Raw genomic sequence first — 23,498 nt, forward strand, 5'->3', positions numbered from 1 at the left:
CTGTTCGCAGCAGTGGAAACCCTAACTAAGATATCTTCCTTTCACGCTGGATAGACTAACTAGCAACGACACCACCAATGAACATTCCAACCGAAGAACTCTTCAAACAACTCTGATTTAAGGATAAGGCAATTTTAAGTACCAGAACCTAAATTCTCCAAGAAATAGAAAAGCCAATCAAGGGTTGTTCTGATTTGAGTCTCTGCAACTGTAATCTGACATAATAACAGCCAACGACATGCTGCACAGCTGAGCCATCATTAAAGATAATGCACTTAATATTACTTTGATTACTGACAGTCATCATGATAATGCTGTGTTACAGGCTTTCTGCCTCAGTTCTAGAATCTTCCCCCATGCTGGGAAGTTTTTTTTTTTTTTTTAATAGCATATCTGGGGGCACTTGGACTTATCCAACTGCCAATGCAACATTTTTATAGAAAAGTAATCAGGGAACTTTCTAAAGGGTTGATCCAGATGCTTACGGTGACAGACATAAAAGGGTCGTCGTCCCTGGGACGTGTCCCTGATGTTGCAATCTAGTTGCTCTGGCTCCCGGTCACCACTGCTGAAGTTGACTGGTTTCACGACTCTCCACTCCACTTCTTCCAAAGGGAGTGAGTTAGGGGGCAAGGCCAGGGTGACTGATGCGGGAAAACAAGCACTGCTTACAAATGGCCATCACCTTCATCTCTCCCTTCATCGACTGAAAGGGCAGGAGAGTAAAACCCTCCAACAGACCTTTAGGGTTTTGTGAGAAGCCAGTCAGCTTTTACGACTGTGATAGTGGCCACACCTAAGCTTTCTAGGCTACTTCTAGGATTCTGTGGTCGTGGCTCAGAAGAGAATTGCTAAGATGATTTGAAGGCAAACACAGCAACCCTCTTGGCCACATTTGACCTCAGAGCTGCCAAGTGTTCCCACTGTGAGTGCAAGGACACAGCATGTCCTCAGCTGCTTTCCTGATTGAGTCTTAGGAAAACAAACAGTAGCAACTCTCTTCATTCCAGTCTCGGGGATGAGAGGCGGTCATAGAATGCGAAATGTCAGGGTGTGTTCCTTTCTTATACCAGGTATTCATGACCTGTACCGAAAGAGGGGACAACCACTTCCTGGCTTCTTGGGCTAAGATCAAGTGGAGGTTCCAAAGGCAAGAACTTACATATAATATTTATTCTAAAGACCAACCTCCTCACCCTTCATCTAGTCTCATTCTTCTGGTGAAGGAATGACCCTGCGCCTTTAATAAGTGATTTGTTACTGTTGTCTCAGTGTCCTCTAACCCTAAAGGACACGGGTGTTAAGTGACCCCTGTCTACTAGAGAGGACATAGTGAAATGTAAGCACAAAACATGTATAACAATCCTAGATCAAGACCCCAAATGAATCATGTCTTTCTCTGTGGGTATTTGCAGCCATAGGCATGAGCAGGAAACATGGGGGGTGGGGAGGGGAGAGAGACAAAATGGGCCATGCCAGGATTTTATGTTCCCATATTCAGGACTATGTCTGCAACTTGGACCAAGGAGAGGTTGGGGACCTACCTTATTTGCTGCATCGATAAATTTTACTCCTTTATATGAGACGGAAAGGATGATAGTGGGGACTTTCTTCATTTGCTCTGTAGACTTCTGAAATTAAATTTAGAATGCTGTTAGAACAGTGTGCTGTTGCGTGGCAACTGAAGCACATTGGGTTTTTTTTTTTCCTCTCAAAAGATAAAAATGAACTGATGCTAACACACACACACACACACCACACTATCAGATTTAAATGGCTGTCTCTCTTGCCATTAGCTATGCCTTGGGCTTATAAACTATCTGTTGACCCTACTACTTCTTATGGTACAAGGGCACCTCTTTCCTTTGACATCAGCAGGAGGTCAGTGAACCCTGTCCATTTCCTTGAGAAGACTTAAGTCACATCATTTCACACCAACGACGCATTTCAACAGCAACAAAATATATGGTGCCCCTGATCCTTCCTCCTCCACAGTTTTCATTCTTCAAGGCACAGGGAATGTTCAGATGTGGACTCGGAACAGGGATTTAAAATACACCCCTGCAAAATTTTTCCTTGATCCTGGCCAAATCCCAGAAGCGGATATAATATTCATAGCGGCATCACACAGGACCACACAAGGCTTTATTCTGCTTGATCACAGCTAAGATTTCCAGGAGCAGACCTTGTTCAGAGTCACAGGAAAAAAAAAAAGCTAGACCATAGACAGGCCAGGCAAGCGACTTCATCCTACGGCTCGGCTATACTGCAGACTGAGCTCTCGTGAGGGATGTTCCCACTGGCTTCACATGCAAGGTCGGCAGCTTCTGCCATTTACACAGCTGCAAAGAGGGTTCTATGTAATCTACTCTGTGACTTTCTTGCCTAGCCCTGCCATTTCTCACCGGTCACCAACAGTCTTGCTCATTCCATATTCCTCCATGCACACCTTTAATCGTCACGTTAAACACAGAGACGGACTTACCTGACAGTTAGCCTGACGGGTTTTTCACACAAGCCCGGTGGGGACAGAATGGGAGAGAAACACAAGAGAGGGTATGAGAAAAAAAAAAAAAAAGTAACCATTTCAACAGTTCACCAACAGCGGAAGTTCATCTAAAAAGTAAAGGGAGTCACAGAAAGAGAGCAGGTTTTATAGACGGAAGCAGATCCCGTGAGACTGTCACTTCAGAAACTGCTGCAAGCTTTCGCTGGCCCTGCCACTCTTTCTCTTTCTCTGTTATCTCAACTTCCTGTTCAGGGAGCCGCAGAGCCTTAGGACTGAGGTGCAAGGAGCCTTAGACAGCCAGCCCTCGACATCGGGGCACTCAGGGAAAGATGGGAACTTTTAAAGTTAATGTATGTCACTCACTATTCCATTAAAATTTTTTGGAAATGTGATCAGAATTAAGAAGGCTTTTAGTGGGATGACTGAAACTCACTGGATTCGGTGGCAGTGACTATTGCATCTCTTGCTTGACCCCTGGAAGAGGTCTTCTACATTGTCCTCATTGTCCTGACACAGTATCTTCTGTGAGAGCTGCCATATCTGTTTCAGAGATGAAGGAATTTACTAAGAATATTATTTGAAATGTATTATTCCCAGGCAATAGAGAAAGAGACTCTCTTGAAGTGATTTTTTAACTAGTTTTAAAATCACCTAGACTTGCCAATTTTCTTTTGCAACTGCCAGAAAACAAGTCATTCTAGAAAGATGGAATATAACACAATAGGCTTTCATGTTCTGAATGCTTTTTCCTAACCGCTTCTAGAAAATGTGTGAGGTAAATCAAAGATAAGGCTAGAAGATAGCACATGCTGTTTGCTGGTGTTAAGGCAAAGCAGTGGCTGAATTCATGACTAGAGAAGGCTAGGGCAGCACAGGCAGTCATTCTGTTGACCGAAGTGAGTGTGAAGAACTCTTAACAAAGCATAACAATGGATTTCAGCTAGTCACTTCTCTCATCTCTTACCATGAGTATTTTCCTTTCCCCTGGCCAGACCTAATTGTAACCTGAAACAATATATAGCTACATTAAGATGAAAACACCGGTATTTTATTTAGTATTAAGAAAGACCTATCTGTTATTTGTTCAACAGTTGGGGGGTTATTTTGGGCAGTCCACTCTGCTACTCGATGGAAAAGCTCAGAGTCCATTTCAGGGATGTGAAATTGGGAGAGAACGTCACTGCTCGAATTGGCCACCTAAGTGAGGGCCCAGCTAAGGAGGATCCAAGTGGGAATCAGGGTGGGGTAAGATGCCTCCCGGGAGGGAGGGCAGGGCAGCATAGGAGTGCACACATTCCGAGTTGGGCGTAAGGTACGGTTCCAAGGCTGACACATGCCGCAATGGCAATGGGGACAGAATACTTCTGGAATAGCAAACACGGAAAGGTTTACCTTCAATGAAAGGGTAAGGCAGGTATTACTAAAGTTATTCATTCGTCAAGCCTGATTGCCTGCACTGTGCTGACTCTGGAGGGATAGTCATCTGAGTGGCAAAGAGAAGATAAAGTGGGGTTGTTCTAAGAGCAAAGTCAGGTACACCTGTAAATGAGAACTTGATGATGGTTTAGGTAACTGTTCGGAAAGGAGGGTAATATAGTAGATTTGGAAGGTGGGGCTACCTGGCTAAGAGCAGACCCATCTGATGTTGTTAAGTAGGGAGTGATGTGAGAAAGGTGTACTGAAGACGGAGGGTAAGTGAGGGACCTAAGAAGCTGCTGCAAAATCCAAAGGGCAGACACTATATGGATCGAAGGGTGGAGACAGGGGAGGAGCCCCACAACCAAGGGTGAAGAGTCGAGAGGCCCTCTGTGACGTCATGGCAAATGCACGAGTGCAAGGGTGCCACAGGTGAAGCAGCCATTAGCAGAAACAGCAATGCAAGAGGGGAGCGTGCTTTTTGCAAAGGCACACAGAGATGCCTTTGCACGGCCAGCATGCTAATCAGGAAGAACTCAGATGTTGGAAGTGTGACTACGGGGATAGAAGCAGATGGGGTGTCTTAGGGTGCAGTAAGGGTTAAAAAGGACCATGCCTTTAGGGGAAGATGAATCTCAACACCCTCCTTTTTTAGGACAGGGTTTCACTGTACACTCCAAGCTGGCTTTGAACTAGTTACCCCCCTGCCTCAGCCTTCTGAATGCTAAGTGTACAGATATGGGCTACCACATCTGATTGGAAGATACATTCCTTTTTTGAGACAGGTCTCACTACGCAGCCCTGGCTCGCCTGGAACTCATAGAGATCACCTGCCTCTGTCCCCCCAGGTGCTGGGACTAAAAGCATGCAACACCATGCCAAGCAAAAGATGAAACTTTTCTTGACCAGGTTTCTCTGTGTAGCCCTGGCTACCCTGGAACTCTCTCTTTGTAGACCAGGCTGGCCTCAAACTCAGAAATCCACCTGCCTCTGCCTCTCAAGTGCTGGGATTAAAGGTGTGCATCACCACTGCCGGCTAGATTATTAGTCTTTTATTATCGCAAGAGAAGCAGTATTTGGCTGAGTAGAGATGCTGCATTTCTGAAAGCTGCAGTTAGTTCTTAGTTTAGATGGCCCTGTTCTACCAAGCAGAGCTGAGTCATAATTTCATATCTGGAACACTGTTCCTAAGAAGTAATTGAGCACTGTCAGATTTTTTTTTTTTAAAAAGGGAAGTTTAAGATTTATCAAGAAAAAGAAATAATGATCTTTTCCCTTTCCTGTTTGTGTGGGTGTGTGTTCCTATATGCATATGTGTTCCTGTGTGCACCTGCACACGTATAGAGACCAGAAAACAACTTCATGGCTGTCATTTTGAGAGGTCCATTTAGACACTGGCCTAGAACAAGATGATTCGTCTAGTCTACCTGGCTAGTTAGTGAACCCCAGGGATCAACACAGGTGCAGTACTTACAGCAAATATTTCCACTGGTGGATACAAAACACGTACCCATGGAGATAGCCTACCAGCTGTCCCACCCCCATCTCTGTCTCTGTCTCATCTGTGTAGCTCAGGCTAGCCCTGAGCTCCTGATCCTCCCTCAGCTTTCTGAGCCTTGGGGTTAGAAGTCGTATCTCACTTTTTAGTTCAGAATCTACAGTTCAGGCACATTCCTTCTGAGTGCACGGACCCACTGAGCTCAGATCATGCTTTTCCTGGGTGTGAGTGAGTGCAGAGAGGCTTATGGGGTGGGGTAGAGGCATTCAGTTGTGCAACATCAGGCTAGGTGGGAGTGAGGCTTGTGTTTAATCATTTGTGCCTCAGCAGTGCAGAAGGAGGAGAAAAAAGAGTAAGACAGACTCAGTAAGCCTTCCTCCCTTCCTTCCTTTCATTTGTATGAGTGTGTGTGTGTGTGTGTATGGTATGTGTGTATGTATGTGCATATGTTTGTATGTATGCATGCATGTGGTATTTATGTGTATGTTTTTGTGGGTATATGTGTATGTATGTGTCTATATATATATGTGCATATGGTATGTGTGTATATATATATGTATGTTTCTATGTGTATGTATGTATATGTATATGCATATGTGGTATGTGTGTTTGTGTATATGTGTGTGTATGGTATGTGTGTATATGTGCATATGTGTATATGTATGTATGCATGGATGTATATATGTGGTATATGTATGTGTGTGTATATTTTGTGTGTATGTTTGTATGTGTGTGTTTATGTATATGTGTGCATATATGGTATGTGTATATGTGTTTGTGTGTATATGTATGTATGTCTATGTATGTGCATATATGGTATGTGCTTGTGTTATGTGTGTGTATGTGCATATGTGTTTATATGTATATATGCATGAATGTTTATATTTGGTATGTGTACATTTTGTGTGTATATGTGTATGTGTTTATGTATATGTGTGCATATATGGTATGTGTATATGTTTGTGTGTGTATATGTGTGTATGTGTGTGTATGATATGCAGGTGCACTCATCCATTTGTACATGGGTGGAGGCCAAATATTAGCACCAGGTGTCTTACTCTGCTGTTTTTCTCTATTATTTGGAGACAGGGTCTCTCACAGAACCTAGAGCTCACTGTTTTGGTTTAACTGACAGTGAGCTTGTATACTCTGTCTGTGTCTGCCTCTCCAGTGCTGGGGTTACAGTATGTGCCTGGTCTTTATGTGGATGCTGAAGAGTCAGACTCAGGCCCTCATGTTTGGGCAGCAAGCCCTTTGCCCACTGAGCCGTCTCCCCAGCCCTCAACCTTCTTTCTTACAGTACCCTGGTTACTCACAGCATATCTGAAGCACAGGCTGGGGAAGAGATTTCCACGGCTATCCGGCGAATACTTCCTAATTAGACTTTCAGTACTGGATCATAACTATTTTGCCATCTAATAGTCTCTGTAGTCAGTTGCAAAGCCTAATGATGACATTCAGTTTCCCAGGTATATGTAAATAAGCTCTAACCGTACTATTTTGAGACCTTCGGTGACTTTCAAATGGTTGAAAACTATAGGAGGCAGAATCAAGCTTTATGCAGCACAACTAGCTAGGTTGTGGGGAGAGTAAGGTATGGAAAGCAGACCTTGGAATACTTACTGAAAAATAACCCTCGCCCTGTAAAACTGTGCTAAGATTGCTTTCTGAGGCAAGACTTCTTGGGCCTCCCATGCTGACATGTTTGTTTCTCCACCTTGTGTCAATGCTTGGAATTTCATAGGGTCTGCTTCCCTGGAAGAGTCTAGAGGACCACCCACTGCTGTCTTGACTCCTTCCTCTGTAACCATTGGTAGACAGCCTCGTGTTTAACCCTAAGGAGTTGCCTTTTTTTTTTTTTAAAGTCAGAAGTAGATGATATCATCATTTCATAGGGTACTCTCTTGGCTGCTAGAGTCAAAGGCTGAGCACAGCACGGAGCTGGGGTTGTAGAGAACTTTCATGAGAGCCGTGGGACCCCAAGCCAGAGACGATGTGATGTGAGGTTATCAAGAGGCTCCTGGGGTAGTGCTTTGGTGATGGGTGATTTTACAGCCTCAAGGAGAAGGGCTAGGTTTGCATTTCTGCAACCTCACTCTGGTTCCTGGCACAGGCACCAGAAAAGGTAGGAAGGAACTCTTAGGTTAGAATGATTCCTGGTGGCAGCCGGGAGTTCCCCCCTCAGTATTTCTTTAAAAAGTAGTTTAGGCTTCCAAGTGTCACTAATGAGTGCCTCGTTTGGCTGAGAAATGTGGCCGATTTTGTGACCTCAAGAACTCTGCCCCAAAGGCTGAGGGGACAGAGACACTAACCAAGACTACGTGACTTAAACAGAGTGAGCAGTAGCCACTCCGAACACATCCCCTTGCTTGGAGTGCGAACTGCTAAAGAGCTCCAAAAATAAAGTCCTGCCCAAATCTAGCACAGCCCAAAGTGATGCCCTTAACTCTGTCCTAGGCCTGGCCAATTTCCATGCACGATGACATAAGGCATCTACCCAGAACAGCTGACCTACACAGGATCCTCAGTGGAATGCCCAGGGGACCAAGGCAGTGGCTTTCCACCTACGGAGTGTATCTCAATTCTGTGATGGTATCATGAATCCAGTAAATGACTGATTATGGGGACCCACTCCCAGAGGCTCGGCAGAGTGGGCTGGGGCTCGCACATTTGCAATTCTAACAAATTTCCAGATGCTGCTGACACTGCGGGTTTGGGGCCCACACTTTTTAAGTGCGCCGGCTCTAAAGATGCAGTTGATCAGTTTGATTGAGAGCCACTGTCAGCACTGCTCTCTGAGGCTGTGCACGTAAACCAGCCGCACGGCACCCTGCGTTCATTTCGAGGAGCTAGTTTATCAAAGCACATTTGACAAGTGATTTCCAAAAAAAAAAAAAAGAAAAAAAAGAAAAGTCTGTCATTAGAGTTTAGCTACAGCTCTTGGTCTTGAGAGCAATTAGCAAGGATTATTTAATCTTTTCATGGTTTCCAGAGGGCTGTAAGAGCTGAAAACATTCTTCACGTGAAATAAGAGTCTTGAAGAGATACTAGAGTTACAGGCAGAATAGATAGATGTTGGTAAAGACTAGGCGGCTTGCTGAAGTTGCTTGTCTTCTCACGAGGTCCCCGGTCATCGGAGAGGGGCACGTCCTAGACAGCAAACAACTGAGGCGGAGAGCCACCAGTGGTCATGGTCCCTCACGGCTTGTGTGTGAGTTTTTAGAAGACAGTTTGGCAACAGTTCTGAAAAATTTTGAAACGGGTATGCCCTTTGCCATTTAGTGGCTTATTCTAGGGACATAATCAGGACTTGCAAAGAACCTGCATATATATATATATATATATATATAAAATTGGAACTGGACACAATAACCCAGGGAACTGGCTGAAAGATTGTTTGAACTCTGGTTTGGAATATTATAATCAACCACCAGAAATAGTACTGAGGATGAAGAGTTACTGAAATACCTTAAAAAAAAAAGTTTCCCAAATATAACTGTGGTTTAAAATAGCCCGTAACACAACAGGTACAGAACATTCCAGGTTTTAGCGAAGGAGCAATGCCCAGGAGGGCCTAAGTAATGACTCTGAAGGATCACACATGAACAAGGTGTCAGCAGGGAGATGCTTGCCACTTTTAGGTGGTAAAATTCGTTGTTTTCATTTCTTCCTTCTGCTCTCTGTTTTGGAAGCAGGTAACGAAGAATTTTTTTTTTTTTTTTTTTTTTGCAATTCTTTGCTTTGCAATTAAAAAAACAAGGCTTAAACATTTGTGATTTTTTTAGCTTAAGCCAATGTATCGAGTCTTCATACATGTATGTGGGGTGTACTCATGGTCAGAGGGCAAAGTTGGCTATCCTTCCTCAGATGCTGTCTACCTTGTTTTTGGTTTGTTGAATTTTATTTTTTGTGCATATGGTATACGTGTGTATACATGTGCACACGACAGTTATCGTACTCTATTGCTTGACATTTAATTCTCTTTTTCTTTTTTTAGATAAGATCTCTCACTGATGGGCTAAACTGGCTGTCACCATAGCCCTGTATTGAGTCTTTAAATCTATTACTTTTAAAAACAACTTCAGCAGTGTGCAGATGTGTGTGTGTGTGCATGTTTGTGTGTGTAGTATGTGCATGTGAATGTATGTTTGAATGTGTGCATGTGGGTGTATTTGTGTGAGTGTGCATGTATGGTACGTGTGTGTGTGTGTGTGTGTGTGTGTGTGTGTGTGTGTGTATGTATGTATGTATCCATCTGGATTTTCTGATCCACTGAAGCGATCCTTTTTATTCAAGGCTTCCCAGTTCAGAGCACAGGAAGACAGCAGGGTGCAGTGGCATACGCCTGTAGTCTCTGCTAACAGGAGCCAGTGCCAGAATATTCGGAAGATCTTAGAATGTGCCCTTCTCCCAGCACACCAGGCTGCTATGCTGATATTCTGACAGTAGTGAAATGGTTAAACAATGAACATTAAACATAACAATACATTTGGGTCAAAGAGAACTTATTTATTTGAGATGGGGTCTTGAACTTGCTACATAGCTCAGGGTGGCTTTGAATTTTTGCTCCTCCCAAGTGCTGGTGCTGGCCCTATGTGGCCAATGATGTTCAAGTAAATAAACATATTTAGAAAGAGACTTTAAGACGAGTGGCGATTAAGGCAAAATAAATAAATAAATAAATAAATAAAGCTCTACCATCTTTCAGTGGATTGGGAAGTGGCTCACTGGTGGTTACCAGTTACGTGGTAGGCGCTGTCTTCCCAATAAAAAGCCCAGAGGCCTCAGAAGAAGGTGGGGACCTGATTCCATGATTCACCCTGAAGGTGTGATGGTGCATAATGCAAACCTCAGCTGAAATATTGGCAACAGAACTTAGCCTTTGATATGCTTGCCCCTGCCTGCTTCCTAACTGGTCTCCCTGCAAACACTGCAGATGGCATTTTCTCTCAGAAGGATCTGTGCAAAGACTTGCTCCATAGCTCAGGGTGGCTTTGAACTTTTGAATCATAGCTTCAGTTTCAGTTCCTTTTAAGGAAGGACACATTCTAACTTAAAAAAAAAAAAAAAAAGCCCTTTCAGCTTCCTCCTGGTGTTGCTTCTTTGAAAGCACAGGAAAGAGCAAAGACAGCGGTAGAGCGCAGACCAAAGCACCGACTATTATGCAGAAATCTACATATTTGAAAAGTCACACATTAGAGGTGCTTCCAGCTTGAAAGTTTAAAAATTATACAAATTAAGGAGAACAGACCTAATGAGGCCCATGGTGAAAGTACAAAGTCTCCAAAATCTTAACACTCTCTGAGAACCTGCCTATTCCTGACTTTCTTATTCTCTCTTAGCCTCATTAAAAATCAGGCACCGATTCCTTCTTGTTCCCCTCTGCCTCGCTGTCTCTTCTACTTCTCTAACTCCTCTGTGTATGTATGTTTTTGTCTGTCTATATGTCTCTCTGTGTCTTTCTGTCTCTCTGTGTGCTTTTTTGTGTGCCTGTGTCTCTCTGTGTGTCTGTCTCTGCCTCCGTCTTTCTGTTGCTCTCTCTCTGTGTTTTGTCTGTGTGTTTGTCTGTGTCTTTCTGTTTCTCTGTGTGTGTTTTTGTGTGTCTGTCTCTCCCTGTCTCTCCCTTTCTCTCTCTGGGGTGTGTGTGTGTGTGTGTGTGTGTGTACAGCATGTATGCATGTTGAGGCCAGAGGTTAACGTTAGGAGTGTCTTCCTCAATTGCTTATTTATTTATTTATTTATTTATTTATTTATTTTTGAGACAGGATCTCTCACTGAGCCTATTACCCATTGATTCTGCTAGACTGGTAGGCTGGCAGGCTGAGCTCAGGGAATCAGTCTCTGCCTCCACAGAGCTGGCATTCTAGGCTTGTGCTGCTCTGGCTGGCATTTTCAGTGGGTACTGGGGAATCTGCCTGAACTAAAGTTCCCATGCTTACAAAACAAGTGCGTTACCAACTGAGCCTATATCCTAGCCTAGCCTCCTTTAATCTCCCTTTAAAGAGCAATTTCCAAGATCACAAACACCTGTGAATAATGCTAATTGCCAACAATGAGATTCAAGAAAGTAAGTTTGCAGAGGGTATTATTACATCGAATATAATGGCCTACATTTTCTAATGGCATATTTAATCGAATTAGGGAAGTGATGGGGATCTGTATATTAGTGATAATTAAACTCCAGGCAAAATACAGGGGTGGTGGTACGGATAAGACCAGAGAGGCAAAATTAAATAGAGCTTCACATTGGTCAGAACTGCGTCTTAGCGCATCAAACACTGAAACCTTCAAAGTGGGAGTCATACACAACAAACCCAAAATCACATGATGGCCAAAGTAATATAATCAGAGCTTTATAAAATTCAGTCCTATAGACACGCATTTGAAAAAGCAACTTCCAATTGATTTAGGGACAACTGAACCAAATATACAATTGTAGAGTTACATACGTCATCTTGTAAAGAACCTTTTCCTTTTTCATTTGTTTTCTCCATTTTAGAAATGGCCTTCACAAGGTGGAAATGAAAGTCTAGGATTCCTAAACCTTAGAATACTCTTACACACTATGGGCATAGAGACCCAGTACAACGAAGGGGGTACCACCCTCAGATCTGCGTTAAAGAAAATCTTCCCATGAATTTACTCAACCATTTGGAAGAAGAAGCCACCATGTTTGAGATGTGATGGAGGTAGGCACTGTGCATATCTAGCCATCACAATAAAGCAGGTGCCACAGAGAAGGGTACTTCACACCATCCCTGCTGTCGAGGGTGAGGGGAAGCATGGGTCCTCCCCTACTGACATCTCTTCAGTGTCACATGAGGAAGACGGAAAGAAGGCTCTCTTCTCTGGGGAACCCTGCCTGAAGGGCATCATATTTAGCACCCTAGAACTAACAATTTCCCTCCAGGGACTGATTAGGAAATGAAGACCAAGTTTCAGAACATGGATTTAGCTAAACCACTCACACAGAAGGCAGCACGAAATGACTATGTTAAGATTAAAGAGAGATCTTTTCTGACTCTCCCCATGTCAGTAGTATATGTTTTTGTATTTCTAATCTTAAGTGGGAATGTCTGCAAAGCTGTCAGAATACAGGAAATGAGCAGCCTGGCTACTGTGAAGAAGCAAAACTATGGCTTAGTACCAAAGCCTGTCAGATGGGCTTTTATTGAAGAAAATCTAAAAAGACAAAGCAGACATGGCAATTTTGCTCAATAATATTTTATCAGGGTTCAAAGCCAGTTTCTACTGATTCTTCACTAAACACACTGAGAAGAAAGAGGGACATTATTCAGAGTTTTCATCCAGGGGAAGAAATGTACTTGTTTAGGAATGTTTATATTTTTACAGCATCTGTACACTTTCCAAAACATGGGAGCAACCAGGAAGAAATGGTAGACACATTGTTGCATATTTATAGAGCCCTAGACCTCTGTTAACAGGAGGGATGACTTCTAACATATACCACAAACCGTACTTAATACTGAACATGAACACTGGCCCTAATTGTGACAAATATATTGTGCCAACACAGGAGTTTCACAAAAAGAGAAGCCGTAAATTCAGTAGCTGTCGGGGGAGCATATGTGAGCACTGTAATTTATGGACCATTTTTCTTTCTGTAAATCTAAAGCAGCTCCCAAAACCAGAGAACTACAGGGTAGAGAAACTCTCATGCATGGTAATGGTAGACACAGGCCATTGTCAGTTTGTCCAGATATACGGGATGTACAGCAGCAAGAGTTTTCACAGTGTCAGTGTGAGTCCATCAGTTGTAACAAATGTACCACATAGGTGTTGATAATGGATGAACATGCAAAGATGTTGCTTAGTGGGCTTGACATAAGCTAGAGTAATCTGAAAGAAGGGAACCTCAACTGGGAAAATGTGTCCATAAGATCCATCCATAAGGCATTCTCTTACTTAAGAGATGGGTGGGCAAGGGCCCAGCCCACTGTGGGTGGTGCCATCCCTAGGCTGGTAGACTGGGTTCTATAAGAAAGTAGGCTGAGCAAGCTATGACAAGCAAGCCAGTAAGCAGCATCCTTCCATGGCCTCTGCATCAGATCCTGCTTCCAAGTCTTTGCCCTTTTGAGTTCCTGCCCTGGCTTCCTTCAGTGATCGACTGCAATGTGGAAGAATGAACAAAATAAACCCTCTCCTTCCCAGCTTGCTTTTTGTCATGTTTCATCATAGTAATAATAACTCTAATTAAGAGAAGTTGGTATCAGCGTAGTGGAGTATTGCTGTGACAGACCTGACCATGTTGTTTTGGGGGAGGATTGTGGAAGGACCTTGGAACTCTGGGCTAGAAAAGCCATTGAGTGTTGAGAGTTCAGTGAGATGTTTGTTATGTAGAAGCTTGGAAGGAAGATAAGAATGTTGAGAGCAGTGTAGACAATGGAATCCTGGCTTGTGAAATTTCAGAAGGAAGCAAAGACTGAGGCTTTTGTGTGTAGAATCTGGTCAACTGGGGTTGAAGAATTGGCTGTGATTAACTAAGAAGAGACCAGCATCATTGAGGTGATCTGGGAACTGTTTCCTGGGAGTCAGAAAACAGAAGCTGTGTTCCAGAGGTGGTCAAGGGTTGTATTGTACCTCATGCTGGCAGCTGGAATTGGTAGTGTATGAGTTACCCAAAGTTTTGAGGGTGGGAAAGGGGTCATGGAGAGCAGCTGAGAGGTTACCATGTGGTCTGAAGAGACCCCAGGAGAAGCTACTGGTAAAAGTGTAGCACAGTTATAGCAGACCACGCCATTTTTGAGATGTCGGTACTATGGGTTGACTACCAAGAATAGCAGCAGCAGAGGAATGGAGAGATCCCCAGTCTAGAAGACAATTTGAGTGTGCTGCTGTAAAAGGTAGAGCCAGAAAAGTGACGCAAGCCTTTTGGAGGAGCCCAGAAGATTGCGAATGAGCTCTAGATAATTGGACATTGAGCGAGCTACACTTTTGGAGTTTGATTTTTGCTTTGCTCAGATTGTGACTGTGCCCTGGTTCTTCGCCCTTCAAGCAAGAAAGGATTTATTGTAAATTTTATTTTATAGGAGTTCTCAGTTGAGACTGAGTTTTAAGAATGTGGATTTTAAGGGAAGCGAATCTTGAAGTATTCGAATTTTAAAAGACAGTGTGACTTTTAAAATTTGGAATAATAACATTATGATAATATATATTAAGTTACATATGATATATTATATATATTATAATGATAATATTAATGTGTAATCTTGGCGGCAGGAAGAACAAGAAAGGAAAGATTAGGACTTAACAATGTATTAGTGTGTCAAGTTGACAAGGGTTCAGTTGTGCTGGCTAGTTTTATGTCAACTCAACACAAGGTAGTGTTCCCTCTCTGAAAAGAGGGAATCTCAATTGAGAAAATGTATTAATAAGGCATTCTCTTAATTAGATGGGGAGTGCCCAGCCCATTTGGGTGGTGCCATTCCTGGGCTGGGTTCTATAAGAAAGAAGGTTGAGCAAGCCATGTGAAGCAAGCCAGTAGCAACCCCGCTATGGCAACTGTACCAGCTTCTGCCTCTTGCCTTGCTTGAGTTCCTATCCTGGCTTCCTTCAGTGATAGACTGCAATGTGGAAGTGTGAGCCAAATAAACCCGTTCCTCCTCAACTTGCTCTTGGCCACTGTCTTACATCACAGCAATAGTAACCCTAATTAAGACAGTCAGGGAGCACGCATACAAGAAGCATTTGTCTCTTCCTAGAATGTTTTTCTGTAAAGCTAAGTGTGCTTTTTTAAAAAAAAGTCCATTAAAAACCATCTCTATTAATTAAAAACATCTTAAGACTGTTTGGAAGGGGAAAAAAGACAGTTTTACCTGAGCAAACAAAGAAATTGTTCCATACTGTATAATAATGTGAATTAAACTACCATCCAAACACGCTAATTTATCTTGACAGGTTTTTAACTGAAATAATACACACAATAAAACACCAGGAAAGAAAGGAAAACTATTTCTATTTCAGACCTTGAGGAGACCTTAGAGATGGATGGATGGATGGGTTTAAGATATGGAAATGAACTAGTTGTGAATATCAGATACAACCCATGCCTCTGAGAAGCGGAAGTTGTTCAGATTCTGCCTAAGCAAGAACAAATGTCCTAAAGTAAGTACGGTGGGAGAAAACCAACTTAGTAAGCATGCAACAGGAACATGGCTGAAAGGTCAGTTTATGTTAATTTACTACAGGTTATCCCATATTCCAGGAGGTATCTGCACCCAGATGGTTTAATCCGTCCGATGGACCACTTGAGGGTTCCTGAAGCTCTTTCTTAGACACATAAAGGGCCCACCTTTCCAGCCATTGTAAAATTCAAGACACTATATACCCCCACAGGAAATCTGCGGTGTGCTTGATCCTGGAGCTTGTTGGGACAAGTTATTAAACTCCCACTGGCATTTGTGTTCTGATATGGAAGCTGAAGACAGCAGTGACACAGGCTGAACATTCCTGATTCTAAAAATATAAAATCTAAGGGCACTCAAAATGCTGATACTTTCTGAATGCCAACCCAGTGGGACACATGGAAAATTCTACACCTGACTTTGTGCAATGGGTCACAATCAAAAAACAACAGTATGCTAAAACACTGCATAAAGTTATCTTTGGGCTTTGATCACAAGGTGTATGTGAAATAAAAAAAAAAAAACCCATAAATCCTCATTATGTATATGTAAAGCTATGAGAAGAATTGTAATTCAAATTACTTCCGGACCCACGCATCTTAGGTAAGGGCAGTGCCTACCTCCTGGGATAAATGAAACACTATGCAATTCTCTTGGGCTAGGCATGCAAGTGCTGAGTGTTCTCAGCCCCTAATGATCTGACTTCAGAAGAACACAACTGTCTTCTCAGGGTCATTTATCAGGATGCCGGAGGCTGGTGGCAGTTTAAAGACACATCTTAGGCGATGCTTCTACCAGTCCAGGATAGTCACACGCTCTCACGCTGCTCCCTTCCAGGGAACGGTCAACGCAGTGAAAGTAAAAGCCGAATCTCAGGCATCACTGTTCGCAAACCACATTTACCAAAACACTTCTCTAAACTGGTTCGGACTGACTGACTTCTTACAGAGAAGGTTTCATTTCAGCTCAAGTGTGTAGCAGGCAAAGGAGAACTTCTTTTTCTCAACCGAACGACTAAACTGAGTTAAGTCTTGGTCTGCACTGCTTCGGCCAGTACTGTTACTGTACATTGCCTTTCAAGAACAGTCATGTCCTAAAGTCTACCCCTGGCAAGAACTTGATTATACTGATACAGGAAAGCTAGACAGCCATCAAGGTACCAGCAAAGAAAACAACATCTTTGGCTTCAGACTGAAAATGAACTACCGTTGAAATTCACACCATCTTTAGCCAGTGAAAGTTCTAATTCGCACACGATGACAGTCTCAGATAACAGCTGCAAATCTTTCAGCTTTGAAGGGCTCTAGCCAATGCAACCCGGGTTACTGTATCAAGACCTGAGATTTATTTAATCAAGATAGCAAATAAGGTTTTGTGACATTCTAGGAAGCAGTGAACTTGCAATTTTCTTGTAAACTATCGAAAATAAACACAAAAGGGAGGCAAACCAGAAGAAAAAAAAAAACAAAAGAAAAGCGCCCCAAAGGACAGACAAATGGCTTTTAAATAGGCAGATTTTTTTTCCCCTTAAGTTTCATTTTAGGTCACAGACAGTCTTTCACTCGATTATTCTCTGTTGAGACTATTAAATCGGCTTTGCTATTGCTATCAGGATGTGATTTTAGATCCATTCAGTTTCGAGAAATTGACTGATGCCCATTCACATCACAAACCTGGTATGTCTTAGTGATGCTCCATGCACATTTCAATGCATATGATGACTAAAACCCCGCAGGAGGTGCACTCTGGTAATTTAGGTAATAGCATGAATCGAGAGATGCCAAATTCATAGACAGGCTCCTAGAAATCTCTGAAATCATCATGAGGCCGGATGGTTGGGAACTTTTCTCATCTTCTCATTGTTCAGTGGCGATGCAATTTAGGTCAGATATTTTCTTTCTTTCTTTCTTTTTTTTTTTTTTTCAAGACAGGGTTTCTCTGTGTAGCCCTGACTGTCCTGGAGCTCACTTTGTAGACCAGGCTGGCCTCGAACTCAGAAATCTGCCTGCCTCTGCCTCCCAAGTGCTGGGATTAAAGACGTGTGTGCCACCACGCCCGGCGATATTTTCTATTCTGAATACAGGATTCCCAGAATTATAAAACCAAGAAATTCCCACAAGGTCATCTGATCTCATGTCATTCTCTAAGGATGAGAACAGAGGCTTTGGAGAACCAGGGGACCCCGTGTTTTTGGAGGGTTCATGCTCTTGAGTCAGACAGACTTAAATTCAGATCTGGGTTGTCAAGCTATTCTCCCTGTGACCTGGTGTCTTCATTTTAAGTGGGGATTTTAAGTGTGGCAGGACACACTGTAATTGGTCAGCATTAGCAGCTGTTGTTGTTGTGAATAAGAAGACGCCAAGGCAAGAAAGCAGCACTAGGTCATCTAGGATTAAAATATGTTACTGCCACATCGAGGGTCAGACTACACTCAAGATCTAGCAGTTGTATACCGTTCGATTTCATGAAGATTCACATATATTTGGTTCTAATTGACATGAAACACTTTACATCTATCTTTAAAACTTGTAGTTTGCCAGGTGTGGTGGCCCACGCCTTTAATCCCAGCACTCAGGAAGCAGAGGCAGCTGGAACTCTGTGAGTTTGTAGGGCAGCTTGGTCTATATAGCGAGCCCAGGATAGCCAGGACTCTGCTACACAGAGAAACCCTGTCTCAAAAAATCAAAAATAAAATAAAATAAAATAGTTTTAGCTCAAGTATGTGCTTTTTCATTACTTCAGTAACAGACTATTCACTCACATGAAATTAACCATGATTATGCTGGCCACAAATAAAAGCTAGGACCCGTTCTTTAAGTATCTGTGAGACTTGACTTTGACTATTTGCCATATGGAACAGGTCCATTAGCCTTAAATTGTTAGTATAGCTAGATATTTCCATATCCACTGGTTGGCTCTGGAGGAAGCAAGAATGGGAGTCTTAGGAAAGAAAAATGTAATGTATTTTGCTTAAAATAAACTCGGGGTCCTAGCAGCCACCAATCATGGGTATTCAGAATTGCATTTCTGTCAATATCCACTGCCCTCTAATGTCTCACACCACTCAAAGTCAAATGTTCTTTTTACATTAAAAAAAAATTTTTTTAAAAAAGATTCATTTATTATTATAAGTATACTGTAGTTGTCTTCAGACACACCAGAAGACTCATTACAGATCACTGTGAGCCGCCATGTGGTTGCTGGGATTTGAACTCAGAACCTTCAGAAGAGCAGTCAGTGCTCTTCACCGCTGGGCCATCTCTCCAGCTCCCTTCTTACACTTTAAGAAAACCAAGAACATCTGGGAAGAATCCGCACAAACAAAGTTAGCTTTACATAATACCCTCATGGTACCTCTGCTTTTGATGGGTTTTGGTGCCTTAGAAAAGTCTTTACAGCGAGCATTCTCAGACTGTCAAACTGGTGCTTAAAACGCTTTCCTGAAATAGACTAAAGATTCCCCTGACGCCAATCTGGAGGGCGATTAGCTTTGTTTGTACAGTTAACTTTCATTCTCTAAAAATAATTAAAAGCAACATGTAATATGGTCTAAAATATATCAGAGAGACTTTATCATAAACGACTGCCAGATAAACCCAAGCGCAAACACTATCAAAACCAAAACACCTTTTTATGTAACGCCAATGTGATCAACAAACCAACGGAGGACGAAAACAGGGATCTGAAAGGTGGCAATTTGCATGTACACCCAGTACTTAGTGTTTCAGCTACGAAGATAAAACAGTTTGGCAAACTCACCCGCATCTTTGCACAAGCATCCTGTGTTGATTCTGTTCCCCTCAGCTCTTTTATCAGCATAGAACCTAAATACTAAAACACACACACAAAAATTGGAATGACATATTAAAACAGGAGGATAATAAATATGAGTAATGATTTTAAAACACACTGTGGGAAAGGCTACTGGCTAGGTTTCTTGGCTGTGTATTGCTGATAACTTAAAACCCTTACGGATGCAGAGGATACGAACAAAGTGAGCCATGACTTCAGAGAGCTATGAATTGATCTCCATAAAAGTTACAGCATTTTTCTAAAGATGTCATCTTTCAAATCATATTTAACTGCAAAATGGGGGTATCTAAAAATGTTTTCCCATTTTGTTTTCTGGAGGCAGCAATGTCTGCAAAAATAAATCATGCCAGTATCAGTGTAATTGCAGGGCTGTGTGCGACAGCTGAGGAGAGAGAGGCAACGTGGCCCCCCCGTTTCGGCTTATTCTGTAGCATAGGTAATTAAAGCGGGGCTGTTCTTAGCAGAAGATGCAGTTTTGGACATTTAAAAAAATTTTTTCAGCTGTGTGCCCTGTGCTCCATCCATCTGAGAATGTGTGCCATTCTCACTTTATAGGGACAGAGATGACTCCCTAGTGCAGAGTGACACAGGATGGGACAGATGGAGGAGAGGAAAATGTCCCCAGAATCATACGCCACTTTGATGCTATGTGACCGAATCATGGATTCCTGCTATATATTTCACACTCATTCTCTAGCTTCTGATTGGGGCAAAGAATTATAAGCAAAATGTTCTTTGTGTCTGTTCTTCCCCCCATCCCCCACATTTAAAAGATCAATTCATTTGTCAGTTTTTTTGAAATTTCAGCTGGCTCTTTTATTTCACCTCTCTTCAGTGCCCTTAGAACATCTGGACCATGATAAGGATTGTGGAAGAGCTTAGAAGACAGTGTCCCACTCACATGGTGGCACTTGGCTTAGCGCAGGCTCAGGCATCCGTCCTGAAGACCGGGAGAACACCGGCCCAGGTGAAGGAGGAAGGCAAGGGGGCAGGGGCTTGCCTAAGGCCTTGTGAAAAAGCCTGGGAGCCAAAGTCTGAACTTTGGAGGATGCCATTTCAACAGTTTTCGGACAATTGTTTAAAGAAATCCGGGGTGGCAAGATGAACCACAAAGAAGGGAGACAGCAAAGTGAGGTAAGCCCCGGCTGGGAGGAGATAACTGGAAGGCGTCTGCATCGTTAAGGAAAACATCTCAGCCAAGTCCTCATCTTTTATGGTTTTTAGGAAAGTTTGCTGTAATCAAAACATCTCTTTTAAAGAGAGTTCGTTTCTAGTGAGGTTCAGCCATTTTTTTTTTTTTTTTTTTGCCCCCTGTAGTCATGACAACCATCACCCCTTGCAAAGTCTACAGGACTTGCTGAACACTGAGTAATAAGCACCTACTCCCTTCACCCTGGAAGAAGAAAAAGAAAGAAAAAAAACCAAAACACCACCAAACCCAACCCAACCCAACCCAAGCAAACCAAACCAAACCAAACCAAACCGGTATTGCAATCCCATCCTTGAGGGCAATGGAGGGAATCCTGCATATATGTAAAGTGGCAAACCTGATGTTCTGAGGTCTGTGGTCAGCAAGCATATCTATCTGCTGCATTCACCTCCCTTTGATGTTACTTTCTGTCTATGGTACTGTGGGTGGAACCCAGGGCCCTGGGAATACTAGGCAATCAGTCTATTTTAAATTATGCTTTATCAAGCAGGGTGGCAGAGGTACACTCCTTTAATCCTAGCACTGGGGAGGCAGAGCCAGGTGGATCTCTGAGTTCAGGGCCAGCCTGGTCTACATAGTGAGTTCTAGGACAACCAGGGCTACGCAGAAAATAAATCAGTAAATAAGTTGTGTTTTATCACATGGCTTTTAAACTACACACCTTTATACAGAGACACAGATCAAAACTCATGCTATCGGGACTTCAAGGGTTCCAAAACTCAGGCTATCTGGACATTTTCAGGAAGGGAAAAGACGAAAACACTTCAAAAATGTCAGTGATGGACATTTTGGTACATTTTCAATGAATACAGACTAACCAGGGAATACATCCTCTGTCCCAACTTGTGCCCCAACACCGAGTCTAGGGTAACTTACAAAGGCTTTGTAGTCACATGACTGGAAGATGAGTTTTTCCGGGTGATGCTGCCAGTACTGGACGGGAGTTGAGGCTGTGGCTTCATTAGGAGGTCGCAAGGTGATAGAAGGTTCTCCCCAGTCCCCTGTCTGGAAATAACATTTATTTTAGAGGCAGCACAAGCAGTAAGCAGGTTCATTCTCTCTAGCTAGCCTGGGTTTATCTAGCACACCTGAGTTGGAAATGCACAATGCCTTGGGTGTATTGTGAGCGCATAAATATTGATTATTTTGTTTCTATGTGAATTAGTGAGCATTGTGTTTCCTAAAGCTGAGTATGAGGAAGTCAAAATGATTCTATTTTTCAGAATGAAACTCTAGGCTAACTAATTTTAAAAACAAAACATGAACATTTTAGCAATTGATTTACCAATCCATAATATTTAATATTCTGTTACAATGGAAGAATACCCTTGAATTGTTTTTTTTTAATTGACTGGAAATTTCAGTTTGAAATGCTTTTGCTTTAGAAGAATCCATACTTTCATTAATTTCAGTTCCCAAATAGGACATTATCATGTACTCTGAATAATCGTATATCTGGGGAGGAAGGTTTTGTAGATAAGATACTAAACAAAATGCTAAAATAAACATTTGCTAATGGGCGACAGGTAACTTCCCTCATCGGAATCCAGCTGCATAGGTGCAGTGTCTCCGCGATGGCCTTGGATATACTTATCTGCCTTTTTTAGAATGACAGCAGCCCGCTCTCGGGAAGGCAGGTCTGCTTATATATGAACATGGACATGTATGTGAGGCTCCTGATCCACAGGCATGTCACATAGGATGCTATGTCTTATAACGCACTAAAACTGACCTAAAACAGGGCTTTCTATCATCTTCTTTGCCACTTTCATTTGTTTAATACAAACATTAATAAAGTCAAAACTCTACCCTGGCAGGTCTTTTCTTGGCTCTAATCTCATTTATATGTCATAGGTGGAGTGTTTCTACTCTTTTCCTTGCTAAGGATTCTGCTCTCTCAAAATTCGGTTGTTTGTTCTCAAATAGACACAACAAAGACTAACCTATAAAAAGCATCCCCAGAGTTTCTCTATTTTGACTTGGTTGGTCTTCAAGAATTAAAAGAAATTATTTTCCTCAGGTGTTTGAAGCATGTAAGAAGATCTTAAAAGCTCCCAAAACAAAGTTTGGCTGGGAACTAAGTTTCATGGAGTCCTAGCTAAAAGGCTTGACCCACTGTGGGATTTCTGGGGAGAATTTTCAAGGAGTCTACATACGCTCAGATGTTCATTTTTGGAGCAAAAGGAAGCATGTAGCTTTCACTAGCTCCCTTGAAAGTCTGTAGAAATCCCAAAGGCTAAGAAGCTAGGGCCTCCAGAAAAGGCTCAGATCTGTGCATGTCTGGGAGAAGAGGGCCAGCGGCGCCACACTCTCTGTGTACTTTAGAATTCTGATAGATGGGACAGAGGGAGCTAGCAAAGATAGAAAGCACGAGACAAGGACCTTGCCTTCTGGATGTTTCTAACTGTCTTTGAAAAAAAAAAAAGGAAAAAAAAAAACAAGTAGAAAAATTGTGAGCCCTGTAGAAATGCACAGGCCTTGTCACAGCTGTACAATGGGAGCATGTCTTCTGTATGTGGGTCACCCAGCATCACAGGTGAGCCTTGCGGCATCGTGCCCAGTCTTCGGCTCCTCCTGGGAACACGTGTCTAATGAGACCACCTCATGCCTTTGCTCTGTTCTCAGCCATTGTCTGCATTTGTTTTGTTCTAGTTGCTGGCTTGTTTGTATTGACCGCTCCACCTAGTCTCGGATATTTTGACACATATCACTTAAAACATAGCATAACAGCTAAGAACTATAACGTTAACATTAACACCTTTTCCCCTGACTTTATGGCCCATTCCTGGCTCATCATAGAATTTTATCTTTATATGAGCTATTTGTAAAAGTAATAATGGACTGCAATTAACTTCAAGATTAAGCTTTTCTCTGATTTTATATTTTTGACCTTTACTTCTCTCTCTC

The 23,498-nt window shown here is 42.5% G+C and overlaps 1 protein-coding gene across 12 annotated transcripts in view; it reads right to left on the reverse strand.

The window, feature by feature from the left end:
- Nucleotides 1-23,498, reverse strand: part of Anks1b (ankyrin repeat and sterile alpha motif domain containing 1B) — a 1,029,892-nt gene that overhangs the window by 30,990 nt on the left and 975,404 nt on the right. For all 12 annotated transcript variants that reach the window (XM_021205751.2, XM_029542211.1, XM_029542206.1 and 9 more), the window contains 4 exons: nucleotides 21,468-21,596; nucleotides 19,328-19,399; nucleotides 2,486-2,497; nucleotides 1,545-1,631 (listed from right to left, as the gene is read on the reverse strand). In XM_021205751.2, the coding sequence (XP_021061410.1) occupies nucleotides 1,545-1,631; nucleotides 2,486-2,497; nucleotides 19,328-19,399; nucleotides 21,468-21,596 (300 nt within the window). The remainder of the gene's footprint in view (nucleotides 1-1,544; nucleotides 1,632-2,485; nucleotides 2,498-19,327; nucleotides 19,400-21,467; nucleotides 21,597-23,498) is intronic.

The sequence above is a fragment of the Mus pahari genome, chromosome 9 (assembly GCF_900095145.1).
Source record: "Mus pahari chromosome 9, PAHARI_EIJ_v1.1, whole genome shotgun sequence".
NCBI lineage: Eukaryota > Metazoa > Chordata > Mammalia > Rodentia > Muridae > Mus > Mus pahari.